This window comes from Myxocyprinus asiaticus, chromosome 32 (genome assembly GCF_019703515.2).
Source record: "Myxocyprinus asiaticus isolate MX2 ecotype Aquarium Trade chromosome 32, UBuf_Myxa_2, whole genome shotgun sequence".
NCBI lineage: Eukaryota > Metazoa > Chordata > Actinopteri > Cypriniformes > Catostomidae > Myxocyprinus > Myxocyprinus asiaticus.
Window position 1 is genome coordinate 39,316,226 of NC_059375.1, and position 13,060 is coordinate 39,329,285.

The 13,060-nt window shown below is 35.1% G+C and overlaps 1 protein-coding gene across 1 annotated transcript in view; it reads left to right on the forward strand.

Annotated features, from left to right (window-relative positions):
- Positions 1–13,060, forward strand: part of LOC127423643 (transcription elongation regulator 1-like protein) — a 130,925-nt gene that overhangs the window by 113,174 nt on the left and 4,691 nt on the right. Inside the window, exons 9-13 of the mRNA XM_051668145.1 lie at positions 1,277–1,428; positions 3,531–3,606; positions 6,938–7,055; positions 8,176–8,265; positions 8,448–8,566. Of these exons, the coding sequence (XP_051524105.1) occupies positions 1,277–1,428; positions 3,531–3,606; positions 6,938–7,055; positions 8,176–8,265; positions 8,448–8,566 (555 nt within the window). The remainder of the gene's footprint in view (positions 1–1,276; positions 1,429–3,530; positions 3,607–6,937; positions 7,056–8,175; positions 8,266–8,447; positions 8,567–13,060) is intronic.

The window sequence follows — 13,060 nt, forward strand, 5'->3', positions numbered from 1 at the left end:
TATGGAAAAAAGATAATGGGAAAAATAATTCCAGAACCAAGGGCACCAACCAGCAGCAATGACACTATTGTAATATTTACATACTGAATTTAAATTGGTTTTGATTTTCACATCTGGGTAGTTGATGTGTCCATTGACTGTTTTTATTATCAACATCAATATTTTAGGTTAAAATGTATTTGAATGTATAAGGGGAACTGTAACCTGGTCCTGTAGCTGCCACCATTTCAAAATTTTTAAACACCTTTTCCCTTAATTAGTTTTCTTTTAAATTGTCCTGTGGAATGTCTAATTCATTTTATTATTCATTAAGTACAAATATTCCATTAGTCTCTCCATTAATATGAGGTCATAAAAGCTGTATGCACAATATGATGATAAAAATAGTCAGCTTGTCAACTTTCATGTCTGTTTGCATACTGAATTGTGATTAGTCATATTTCTTGCACACATTTAACCATTTATATTCTCTGTTTTAATTTTCATGCACAGCTAACTGATAACAAGATGCATGCTGAACGTTATAACGGCAAAGCGACTCATGCTGCATTTCATTTACTCTGAACTAAAACCTAAAACCTAAGCTGAATTAAAACTGTTATTTGTATGCATTGCATGCACTTTCCTTTAAAATGCAAATCTAGTTTTGTAGTTATTTTTATTTTTTTTAGAGAAATATGGTGGTTGCATAGATGCGATTTAAAAATTCTGCAATATTACAGAAAGGACAAATAAGGCATAGGACTAACGCCGACCATCTGTCCCCACTATGAATAACTGCATATGAGCAGACAGATGCTCCGTTTCGAAGATTTTTTAATATCATTGGGTCAGTTCTACAGTATAGGAAGGCAGAGCCAATCTCGCTGATTTGATGGGAGTAGCAAAATGAAATGTCAGAATTGTTTTGTCATGGTTGGCATGAGGTTGTATAAAATTACCTCACGGACTAATGCAGAATCCATGAATACTTTATCTGACATGCATGAGGCCTGAAATAGGTCTACAGTTTTATCCATAAGGTAGATATATATCCAGTATAGAACTTTTCAAAAATTTTACTTTTTTTGATTAATGACTCAAAATTAAATCCTAACGGTGTTCTTTCAAATTGTACTTGCAAATCCCGTCTCTGTCATTCTTAGTTGTCTGGCTCAATTTGGTCTCACTGCGGCTGCTTATTGGATTTTCCCAGTCACCTTTTGAGAATACCACTAAGAGACAGTTGTCTTTGAGTATATTAAAGCAAGCAATTTTTTTTTTCTCTTCTCTCTAGGTGTGTAGTGTGGACAGGAGATGACAGGGTCTTCTTCTTCAATCCCAGCATGCATCTATCAGTATGGGATAAACCAGTGGATCTGAGAGACCGTGGAGACCTCAACAGAATTATTGAACATCCACCACACAAACGCAAGAAAGACTCTTCAGGTGAGATTTTTGGGGGCTCTTTTTGCTTTGAGGTTTGGATTCTGTCATCATTTACTCAACCTGATCTTGTTCCAAACCCTATGTTGTATTTCTTTCTTTCTTCTCAATACAACAGCAGTGGATAATAATTATAATTTATCATTTTATCACACATTTGCACATATACAGTGAAATTCTTTTTTTTTTTTTTTTTCCCCCCCACATATCCCAGCCAAGCTGGGGTCAGACATGATACAGTGCCCCTGGAGCAGATAGAGTCAAGGGCCTTGCTCAAGGGCACAACAGTGGCATCTTGGTGGTGCTGGGGCTTGAACACCCAACCTTCTGATCAGTAACCCAGAGCCTTAAACACTGAGCCACCACTGCCCCTTAAGCATAGTGAGTTTGCTTTCAAGCTTCGACAAGGAAGCAAAGTTATCATGAAAGTAGCCCATGCAACTCTTGCATCATTTTCCAAGTTTAAAAAATCATTCAAAAGGTTTTGGCAGGAAACAAACTGAAATTTAAGGCCACGTCCACACTCATCTATTCTCTTTTGAAACGCCTTAATTTTCGCTATGTTTACGTTCACACTAGAACGCTGTTTTCCTCCACCAGAAACACAGCATTTCAAAAACGCTCTCCATTACCAAATACTTTGGAAAACGATGATGTTAGGAAAACAAAAATGGATTAGTTTGAATGTGGTCTAAATAATGAGAAAGCAACAGAGAAGCTCAATCTCGCTGGCTCACGTGTTGTTTGATCGCAAAATTTCAGATTGAGTCAGGTGGACTACTTTCATGATACCATTGCATCCTTTTTGAAGCTTAAAAGCAGACTTTTTTGAGGGAGACAGGGGGCCTTGGATTAAAAAGGCCGCTCATACTGCAATGTGTGCGGTAAGCCATTTATAAAAGGTAAACATGGACTGGTCGACTAGTAGTGTGAGTGATTGTGCAAGCCCTATACTGTTGACTAAAGGGTTAAAGGCTATATTAATTCACCTAACACCCTGTTTGAGCTCATGTTATGGTATTCAGGGTCACATTTGGTGTAAAGGTCATGAACTTGACACTAAAGTTTAATCCTCATAGTGCAATAACTATGCTCAAGCAAAAGTTTAATGCACCTGCAAACTACAGAACTGCCATTCTCGTGGATATACAAAAAGCTCTAATCCAATGAGGCGGCTTAGCAAATATTGAATTAGTCTGGATCTTGTCTGGTAGTTATTATACGGTTGGCTTAATTTCCCAGAAGGCTTTTCATCTTTATTGATTTAGTGTTATTGTCGTTTCATTGAGATTATCTATTGATGACCTTAATCTGTTTGACATCTACAATTCAAATATGACCATTCGAGTAAAATAGCTTTTTTTAACAACCTGATATGCTGGATATAAGCTTACTGATAGACAGAAGCTGAAACAGCTGGTGTTGTACGCAAAACTAACAAAATTATACCATCTTGTTGCAGATTTTTTTTTTTACTAATTTTGACCTTTTTGACTCCAAATAATTGGTTTGCCTTGTCAGAATTTGTTTTAAATGTGAATTCATACAGTGTATTTATTACAATAGCGCTAGGCCAAAACAATGGTTTTATTTATTTATTTATTTTTTGCTGTTTAGTGAATTGTTTTGAATTGAGTTCCAGAATTGTTTAACTCTCCTTTTGACAATTTAATTGCAGTTTCCTATTGTTACAACTTACCCCATATGCAGTATTGTTCAATGTTTATAGATTAATTTATTAAATTAACTATATTTGTATCCTGTGCAATAATGGTGGAAATGTTCCTTTTTTTGGGCTCAAGAGTGGTGGTGGCATAGTGGGCTAAAGCACAGAACATGTAAGCAGAAGGTTGCTGGTTCAATCCCCATTGTGTCTTTGAGCAAGACACTTAATGCCAATGTAAGTCACTTTGGATAAAAGTGTCTGCCAAATGCATAAATGTACTGTAAATGAAAGATTTAACACATCCCTACACAAAAAAAAAATATTTCAAAAATAAATCTACACAAAGTGTGACAACTAGCCCTGGTCTCCCCTACATTACAGTACAAATACATTTCTAATTTGGATAAATTAATGAGAAGCTTTCTTGTTTCATCAACAGATGATGGCTCAAATTCTCCCTATGCTGATGTTGAAGATGATGATGAGGATCATAGTTCAAAGACCAAACGCAACAAGTAAGTGTAGACGAGCCATGTATAGTAAAAAGATGACAACAAATCTATTCAGAAAGAGGTAAAGTCTGCTTTAATTGATAAGAGGGATCAAGATAGACGTGTTTCATGTCACTCAGCCTGATAATCAAAGTCTCTTGTTTTGTATTGGCAACATCTGCACTCACATTCTGTGTCATATGGTTTCTATTGGAGTTTTTTTTTTTGTTTGTTTTTTTTTTTTTAATTGAACAGTTGGGTTTTTGAAACATGCCAAATGTCTGCTTATATACAAGAACCAGCAACAGGTCCCCTCAATTTACATTTCAAAAAGAAATGTGAGAGATTTTGTTTGCTTTGAGCATTTAATAAAAAAATAAATAATAATAATAATAAAAAATCGCTTGGTTTTAAACAGATTTTTTTTATATTTACTCAAAATTAATATATATATATATATATATATATATATATATATATATATATATATATATATATATAACACACACACACACACACACACACACACACACACAGATGAGCCAAAACATTATGACCACCTGCCTAATATGCTGTAGGTCCTCCGCGTGCCGCCAAAACAGTGCCGACCTGCCAAGGCATGGACTCTACAAGACCCCTGATGGTGTCCTGTGGTATCTGGCACCAAGTCATTATGCTCAGTCGGATTGAGATCTGCTGAATTTGGAGGCCAGGGCAACACCTTGAACTCTTCATCATGTTCTTCAAACCATTCCTGAACAATGTGTGCAGTGTGGCAGGGCGCATTATCCTGCTGAAAGAGGCCACTGCCATCAGGGAATACCATTGCCATGAAAGGGTGTACCTGGTCTGCCACGATGTTTAGGTAGGTGGCACCATGAACTGATGTCCACATGAATGGCCGAACCCAGTGTTTCCTAGCAGAACATTGCCCAGCGCATCACACTTCCTCCACCGGCTTGTTGTCTTCCCACAGTGCATCCTGGTGCCATCACTTCCCTAGGTAAATGGAGCACACGTACATGGCTGTCCATGTGATGTAAGAGAAAACAGAACTCATCAGACCAGGTGACCTTCTTCCACTGCTCCAAGGTCCAGTTCCGATGCTCGTGTGCCCATTGTTGACAGGGGTCATTATAGGCACTTTGACCTGTCTGTAGCTATGCAGCCCCATACACAGCAAAGCACTGTGTGTTGTGACACATTCCTTCCGTAACCATCAATTACATTTTATGTGACTTGTACCACAGTAGACCTTCTGTTGGCAGGGTTGGGGAGTAACTGAATACATGTAACGGGATTACGTATTTAAAATACTAAATATAAGTAACTGTATTCCACTACAGTTACAGTTTAAATCATTGGTAATTAGAATACAGTTACATTCTAAAAGTATTTTGATTACTGAAGAGATTACTTTGCATTTTATTGTCATTTGTTTCATTTAATATTCAGTCCTTTCAGATGGAAACATTTATACATATAAATGATGTGATCCAAAGTGCATTTGAACAGCGGTGAAACACTTTCTTATGATGTGTTACATTCATACGAGCAGACAGAGAAGTAAGTTTGAAGTAAGTTTGGAGCAGAAGAAACAGAAATAAACCTTGTGTAAACTGTCAGCTTTACGCTAAGATAAAATGCTATTTCTAGCCATTTTACATGCACATGTTACCAGACACGATCATATTTTTTTATCAAGAAAATTCACGTTGGATCATAAATTCTTTTTTTCTATTATGACCTTTGATATTAGGGCAAAAATCGTATTGTTGATAATAATTTTTGTATTGTTTTCCTGTAAAAATATCTAAAAATCCTTAGATTTTATCAACACAGCATAAGATATGTAGGTTTTTCAGAGAATGTATTTTTAAAGTGTAAGTTGTTTTACTTATAGTCAAAGAAAGTGAAAAAAATCTACCAGTGCTGAAGAAGTAATCCAAAGTATTTAGAATATGTTACTGACCTTGAGTAATCTAACGGAATACGTTACAAATTACATTTTACAGCATGTATTCTGTAATCTGTAGTGGAATACATTTCAAAAGTAACCCTCCCAACCCTGTCTGTCAGTTTGGACCAGACATGATAGCCTTCGTTGCCCGCCGGTTTGTGGTTTGTCCCTCCTCGGACTACTGTCGGTAGGTACTCAACACTGTTGATCAGGAGGACCCCACAAGCCTTTCCGTTTCAGTGATACTCGTCTGGCTATAACAATTTGGCTTTTGTAGAAGTTGCTCAGGTCTTTACTCCTGCCCATTTCTCCTGCATTACGAGAACTTATTGTTCGCTTACCATCTAATCTACCCAGACCTTGACATGTGGCCTTGTTAGGAGATTATTTGCTTCACATGTGAGTGGTCATAATGATTAGCCTAATCAGTCTGTATGTGTGAATACATATATATATATATATATATATATATATTTTTTTTTTTTTTTTTTCAAAAGAATAAGAGAAAATGTGCATAATCTATTTCTTGAATTCTGAAATGACTGAAATAAATTTCCACCCAATTAAATTACTTATATATATTATTTAAATAATAATAACTTCTTTGAATGGATTTAATGTAGTCTTGTTGACAAACTTACATTTATTTTATCACATCTATTAAATCATAATTTGTTAAACTTGTCATTGTTATTATGTCTAGGCAATGTAATTTATATTGTTTTGAGCTTTTTTGCTAACATTTGTAAATAAAAGTATAGCAATCTGTGAGCTCGTAGTCTCAGAAATGTTCACATCCAACACACAAACCACAATGACAGAGACACTCAACAACCACATTTGGTAACACGTCATGACACATAACTCTAAAAGGGCAACAAACAAAACATCACTAATACAAATAACGCAATAAACAATAAATATTAAAATATGAAAATGGCAAAATACTCATGCCATGGTGCATGCTGGGAACCTGACATCACCACATCTGGTTATAGTAAACAACAATTACAGTATTTATGTTTAAATTATTTTCACGCAATTAAATTGTGACAAACATTTTTAAGAATTGTGTTACATTAGCTCATTTTAATATACTAAATTTATCAAGAATGTTAGAAGAAACATGAGACTGGCACATGAAAAGAAAATCAGATGCCAGGGACTACAATCAAATATACAGTTTAGGAGAACATTATACAGACATATATGACCACAGAATGCTGTGATCGACCACTCAGAATCAACTATTCCAAAGAACAGAGAAATATGGCCAGAGTCAAAGTATCACACCCTTCCCTCTATATCCTCAATCTTTTGACAATATCTATTGAGATATTAACACGAAGCAATTAGAACTGTCACTCAATTTCTTTTGTCTCAATTTCATTAAAGACTGGAGCACCCTGTGTGTGATGAACTGAGCAAAGGAAATAACGGAGCATCTCATCAGATGGTTTTACCACTAGAGCTTCGGATCAGCCACTTCAGAGACATGCTTCTGGAAAGAGGGGTGAGAACTTGAAGTCCATGAGATTAATGAAGCTTCAGGCTTTTGGGGGGGTTAAAGGGAAAGTTCACCAAACAATGAAAATGCTCTCATCGTATACTTACCTGCAGGTTCCAAACCTGTATGACTTACATTCGTCCGTGGAATACAAAAGGAGATGTATTGCATTGCACTTTAATTGCATCTTTATTCCATCCAACAATATGCAGTGAAAGTGAATGATGACTGAAGCTAACATTATGCATTGCATTTGTGTTCAATGGAAGAAAGAAAGTCATCCGGGTTTTGAACTACATGAAGGTAAGTAAATGATGACATAATTTTCATTTTTTTTTATTTTTTTCTCACAAACCTGTACAAACATCTCTGGGTCAAATATCATCACAGAATCAAGAGAAAGAAAACAAAGCATTTTGCATAAAGAAAATTCATTATGTTATTACAATAAATTCTCATTCCCATTACTGTAAAAATAAATAAATAAATAAATAAATAATGACAAAATAATTAAGATAATTTCAATTTTAATGTTGTTGTTTTTTTCATATTTTTTTTTTTACTGCCTTAGTGTTTTTATTATTGTTGTTATTATTATTATTATTATTATTATTATTATTATTATTTTATTTTTTATTTTTTTATTTATTTTTGTAATACAGTACATAGAATCTACAGAAAATAATGGAAATGGCAAAAAACTAAAACAAAAAACTAAAAAGTAAACTGTACTGATGCATATATATGGTAAATGAGAAATAGTGGGGAAAGTGTGCTTAATTGTCATGAAAATAATGTCGCAATGCAAAAAATCTTAACATGCCTCATTTAAAAATATATACATATATTGGGGTAAAATGTCACCTGGAATTTTTGTGTGTGTGTGTGTGTGTGTGTGTGTGTGTGAGAGAGAGATTTAGCACTTTAGTCATGTCCATAAGTATTTACTCATCAATACAACACTCAAGTACATCTGCAAAAAATTTATCTTACAGAGGGAACATTTTGTCCTCTTTTAAACCCAGTATATGTGCACACAGTGTGAATCTTCCAGTGAAGCACAACAACAAGTAATTGCCATTGGTTTGTTCTGGGTGAGTAGTATTTTCCTGGTTGTCTTGAACAGGTGTCGGCATTCTCTACCTGGGAGAAAGAATTACACAAAATTGTATTTGATCCACGTTACCTGCTGCTGAGTCCAGAAGAACGTAAACAGGTATGACATCAAGGTTTTGCTTCCTCTCACACAAGCTTTTATAAACCTCAAACATTAATAAAACTTCACACTTGATTAAAGGTGAAGTAATGTCTGCACCACTAGCATTACCAAACAAAAAAAATAATAAAAAAAAAATAAAAATGTCTAACAATTATCACATTTGTCCCATTTGTTCACAGGTTTTTGATCAATTTGTCAAAGCGAGAATTAAAGAGGAGTACAAAGAGAAAAAGTGCAAACTCCAGCATGCAAAAGAAGAATACAGAAAACTGCTAGAGGAGTCAAAAATCACATCCAAGTGAGTTTTTATACAGTATGGGATTAAATAAGTGTGAACTTGAACACTGAAACCTTTTGCCGATGCCAATGCCTTTATAAAAGTCAGCTGTAGAACAGATTATCTATTCAGCAAAGGTGTTAATAACTGATGGACTTTGCAGTCTGGCTCCATGTTTGTGTATTTGATAACCTTGTTTCCTCCCGGAGGTCTCTCACTGATGTGAATTCAAACACAGAAGAGTCACTGCAGGGATTATAGCTCTTGGCTTGAAGTTTGCCTTTTGATAAGTTGAACAGAAACCTGCTTTTGCTTTTACTGCATTCTATTTATTGATTCATTTATAGTGTAATGAACAGCAGGGACGTGAGTCAATGCTCTAATATTAATATTCACAACTCTTTGTCCTCAAAGAAAAACTATATATACTGTATATATATATATATATAGATAGATAGATAGATAGATAGATATAGATATAGGATATATTAAGGAAGATAACATATTAAATAAATCATGTAGATGGAAATGTTATAGGGAACTGTATGAAACACTCCAAAAGCATATTTCATTCATTAATTTTTTAAAAATTCCACTTTTACAATAAAACTTGTGTATCTTTAACTGCACATTGTCATATGAACGACCAGTCAGTAACTGTACTGCTTGATTAAAGTCTCACAGGTCTGAAGTACAACATTAAATAAACAGTAACAGTTCCAGAGACGGTTTAGATTGTGTTATGTAATCTAATGTTGTACTTCAGTCTTGTGAGACTTCCACAGTTCTTATTTAATTTCAGGTTGGACATTCATAACTTGCGCATCAGTATAAGATTACTTCAGTAACCACTCCAAATGATGTATAAGTGTTTTTGATTCGGAACCGGTTCTCAATACCTAACCCTACTTAGCAACCACATAGCATCACATTAAAAACCACTTAGAACATCTTAGCAACCACAAAGCAACACAAATGCATAGCAACACACTAAACACACCAAGAACGACATAGCAACAGCGTAACATCACACTAAAAACCACTCCCTGTAGCAGTTGGCATGTTAAATTCATTTTAGTTTTGATCTGTTATGTATTTTTATTTTGTATAATGTATGTACCCTATTTAAGTATATTCTGACAAATCCCAATTGCTCTTGACATGAATACTGATTTAATACTCATTTTATTATTGACTTGTGTGTTTGGATGTTTTTAATGTGACACTTGTGCAAATGAAATTTCCTGTGAGGATAAATAATAGAACTGAAACTGAACTGAACTGAACTCAGAACATTTAAGCAACCACATAGCAACACTAAAAACCACCCAGAACACCATAGGAACAGCATGACATCACACTTAAAACCACTCAGAACACCTTAGCAACCACATAGCAACACAAATGCATAGCAACACACTAAAAACACCCAGAACAACATAGCAACCACATGACATCAAACTTATAACCACTCAAAACATCTCAACAACCACATAACCACACTAGAAAACACTCACAACTCCTTAGCAGCTGCATAGCACTGCACTAAAAACTACTCAAAACACCTTAGCAAACACATAGCAACACAAATGCAAATAAACTCACTAAAAACACCCAGAAAACCATAGCAACTGCAGAGCATCACACTAAAAACCACTAAGAACATCTTAGCAACCACTTAGCAACACTACAAACCGCACACAACACCTTAGCAAAACATATCACTCTAAAAATCATGCTGAACACCCTAGGAACCGCATGGCATCACACTTAAAACCACTCAGAACACCTTAGCAACCACATAGCAACACACACACACACACACACACACAATATAAAAAAAAAAAACAAACACCCAGAACAAAAAAGCAACCGCATGGCATCACACTAAAAAAACATCCAGAACATCTTAGCAACCACGTAGCAACACTACAAACCAAACAGAACACCATACCAACCACATACCACTCTAAACACAGAACACCCTAGCAACTGCATAACATCACATAACAACACTACAAACTAAACACAACACAAATAGCAACACAGGAACATAGCAACACAAATGCATAACAACACACTAAAAAACACCCAGAACAAAATAGCAACTGCATGACATCATACTAAAAAAAACACTCAGAACATCACAGCAACCACATAGCAACAATACAAACGCGCAGAACACCTTACCAACCACATACCACTCTAAAAAACACCCAGAACACCCTAGCAACTGTATGGCATAACATTAAAAAACACTCAGAACATCTTACCAACCACATAACAACACTACAAACCGCACACAACACCTTAGCAACCACATAGCAACACTACAAACTGCACGGAACAACTTAGCAACCACATATCACTATAAAAACCACCCACAACGCCCTATGAACAGCATTACATCACACTTAAAACCACTCAGAACATCTTAGCAACCACATAGCAACACTACATCATGGCCCCTAATCACATCTTCCATAGTTTTAGCAATAAATGCATTGTTAATATGCGTTATTAATAAAAAAAAGGTATATCCTTTCTTATATGCTAAAATGAGAACATTCCTGACCCATGACTTATAAAAAAATACATCTTTTATATGATAAAAATATATTTATTTTTATTTCTTCGATTATTTGTCTTCTTTATCTTATTTATGTATACATTTTGGTTGGTTTATACGTTTTTTAATGTTTTATTTTTATTATTTTTTAAATTATTTGTCTTTATTTTATTTTATTTGTTTATTTTTTTGCTTCACCTGTACTTGTTTTTATTTCATTTTTCATACATTGTTTGATCTTACTGAACATTTATATAGAAACAAATCCACAGTTTTAGCACTATTTTTGGACTTTTCAGATGGTCCCTTACCACATCCTCCACAGTATTAGCACATTTTAGCACAATGTGTGGACTTTTCCCTTACCCACCATAGGCAAATTTTCCAACTTATATCAGTGTTAAATTAGCGATCTGGAACGATTTCACCGTGACGCCATCTTTGTCACATGCGGGACAAATCGCGTTCCGTATTGATTCGATACGGGATGCATCATTTTATCTTTAAATATGGAACAATCCCGTATTTTATGAGACAATCCCGTATTTATTACGGGACAATCACGTATTTTACTGGACGGGTGGCAACCCTAATAGCATTACACTAAAAACCACTCAGAACATCTTAGCAACCCCATAGCAACACTAAAAACCACTGTGAACACCTTAGTAACAACATATCACTGTAAAAACCATCTAGAACACCCCAGCAACTGCATAACATCTCATTAAAAACCACTCGTAACACCCTAGCAACCGCATAACTTAACATATTAGCAACCACATAGCAACAGCAAGCACTTGCATTGTGTGTTATAAATATTGTGGGGGTAAGTTTAGCACAGGCAAGCAGCACACAATTTAGTTTTTAGGAAATGTAAATTATCTATATTTAATTCTTACCATTGTGTGTGTGTGTGTGTGTGTGTGTGTGTGTGTGTGTATATATATATATATATATATATATATATATATATATATATATATATATATATATATATATATACATGTGATTTTACTGTCTTCCTTATATATATATATATATAAGGAAGACAGTAAAATCACATGTAAAGCCACAGTCATCTAATACTGTACTTCCAAAGATATCCAACTTAAAATAATCCTTCAGAATGATTGATTGTGAAACAAGGCTGTGAATGACACAGTAAGCCTTTGTTTCAGGACACAGAGCAGCAGCTTACACTGAGACAGAGAAATTACAGAGAGAACACACTGCTCGTGTAGTAGGTACATGTATTTTCACGTGTACTAGAAAATTGTAGCCTACAAATGAGAAGACAAAAGATAAATTGTGCTGCATCCTGAGGGTCTCTATAGTTCCACTGAGATGACTGTCAAGTCAAGCCATGAAAACAAAGGCAATCAAACCTCTATTAGAGTATACACCTCACAAAACAATTGTGGATAGAGCAATTCTGAATAATCACACTAAAACCAGCCTTAAGTGGTTTTCTGGTCTATTCTTGTTTAAGCTGGTCTACACTGCAAAAAAATAAAAAAATAAATAAAATAAAAGAAAACATTTACTTAGTATTTCTTTTGTAGTTCACTTTGATGCTGCTTCAGTAGCTGACGCAATGGGAACACCTCCTTGTGGTCACAATGGTCTGAAGCACAACAGAATCACGGAAATTTATTTGCTGATGGCGCTTAAGTGACGCCTAATAAGGAGTTATGTAATGGGCTCCTTTTGAGCCATCTACTCAGATTTAGTTCACTTCAAGTGCAGCCCATGTTGTTCTTGCGACTCAAGCTGAAGCGAGGTTTTAAATTCTCCCTTTTGAGTGGCAACACAAGGATGTTGTTCAGAAAGTGTGTGCCTCCATGTATGCGGTACACCGTAGGCGAAAATACTCATAAAAAAATGCATGACTTGTCTAGGATTTCCCCACGCAGATATTGCACTAGCAGGAATCGGATTGCCTG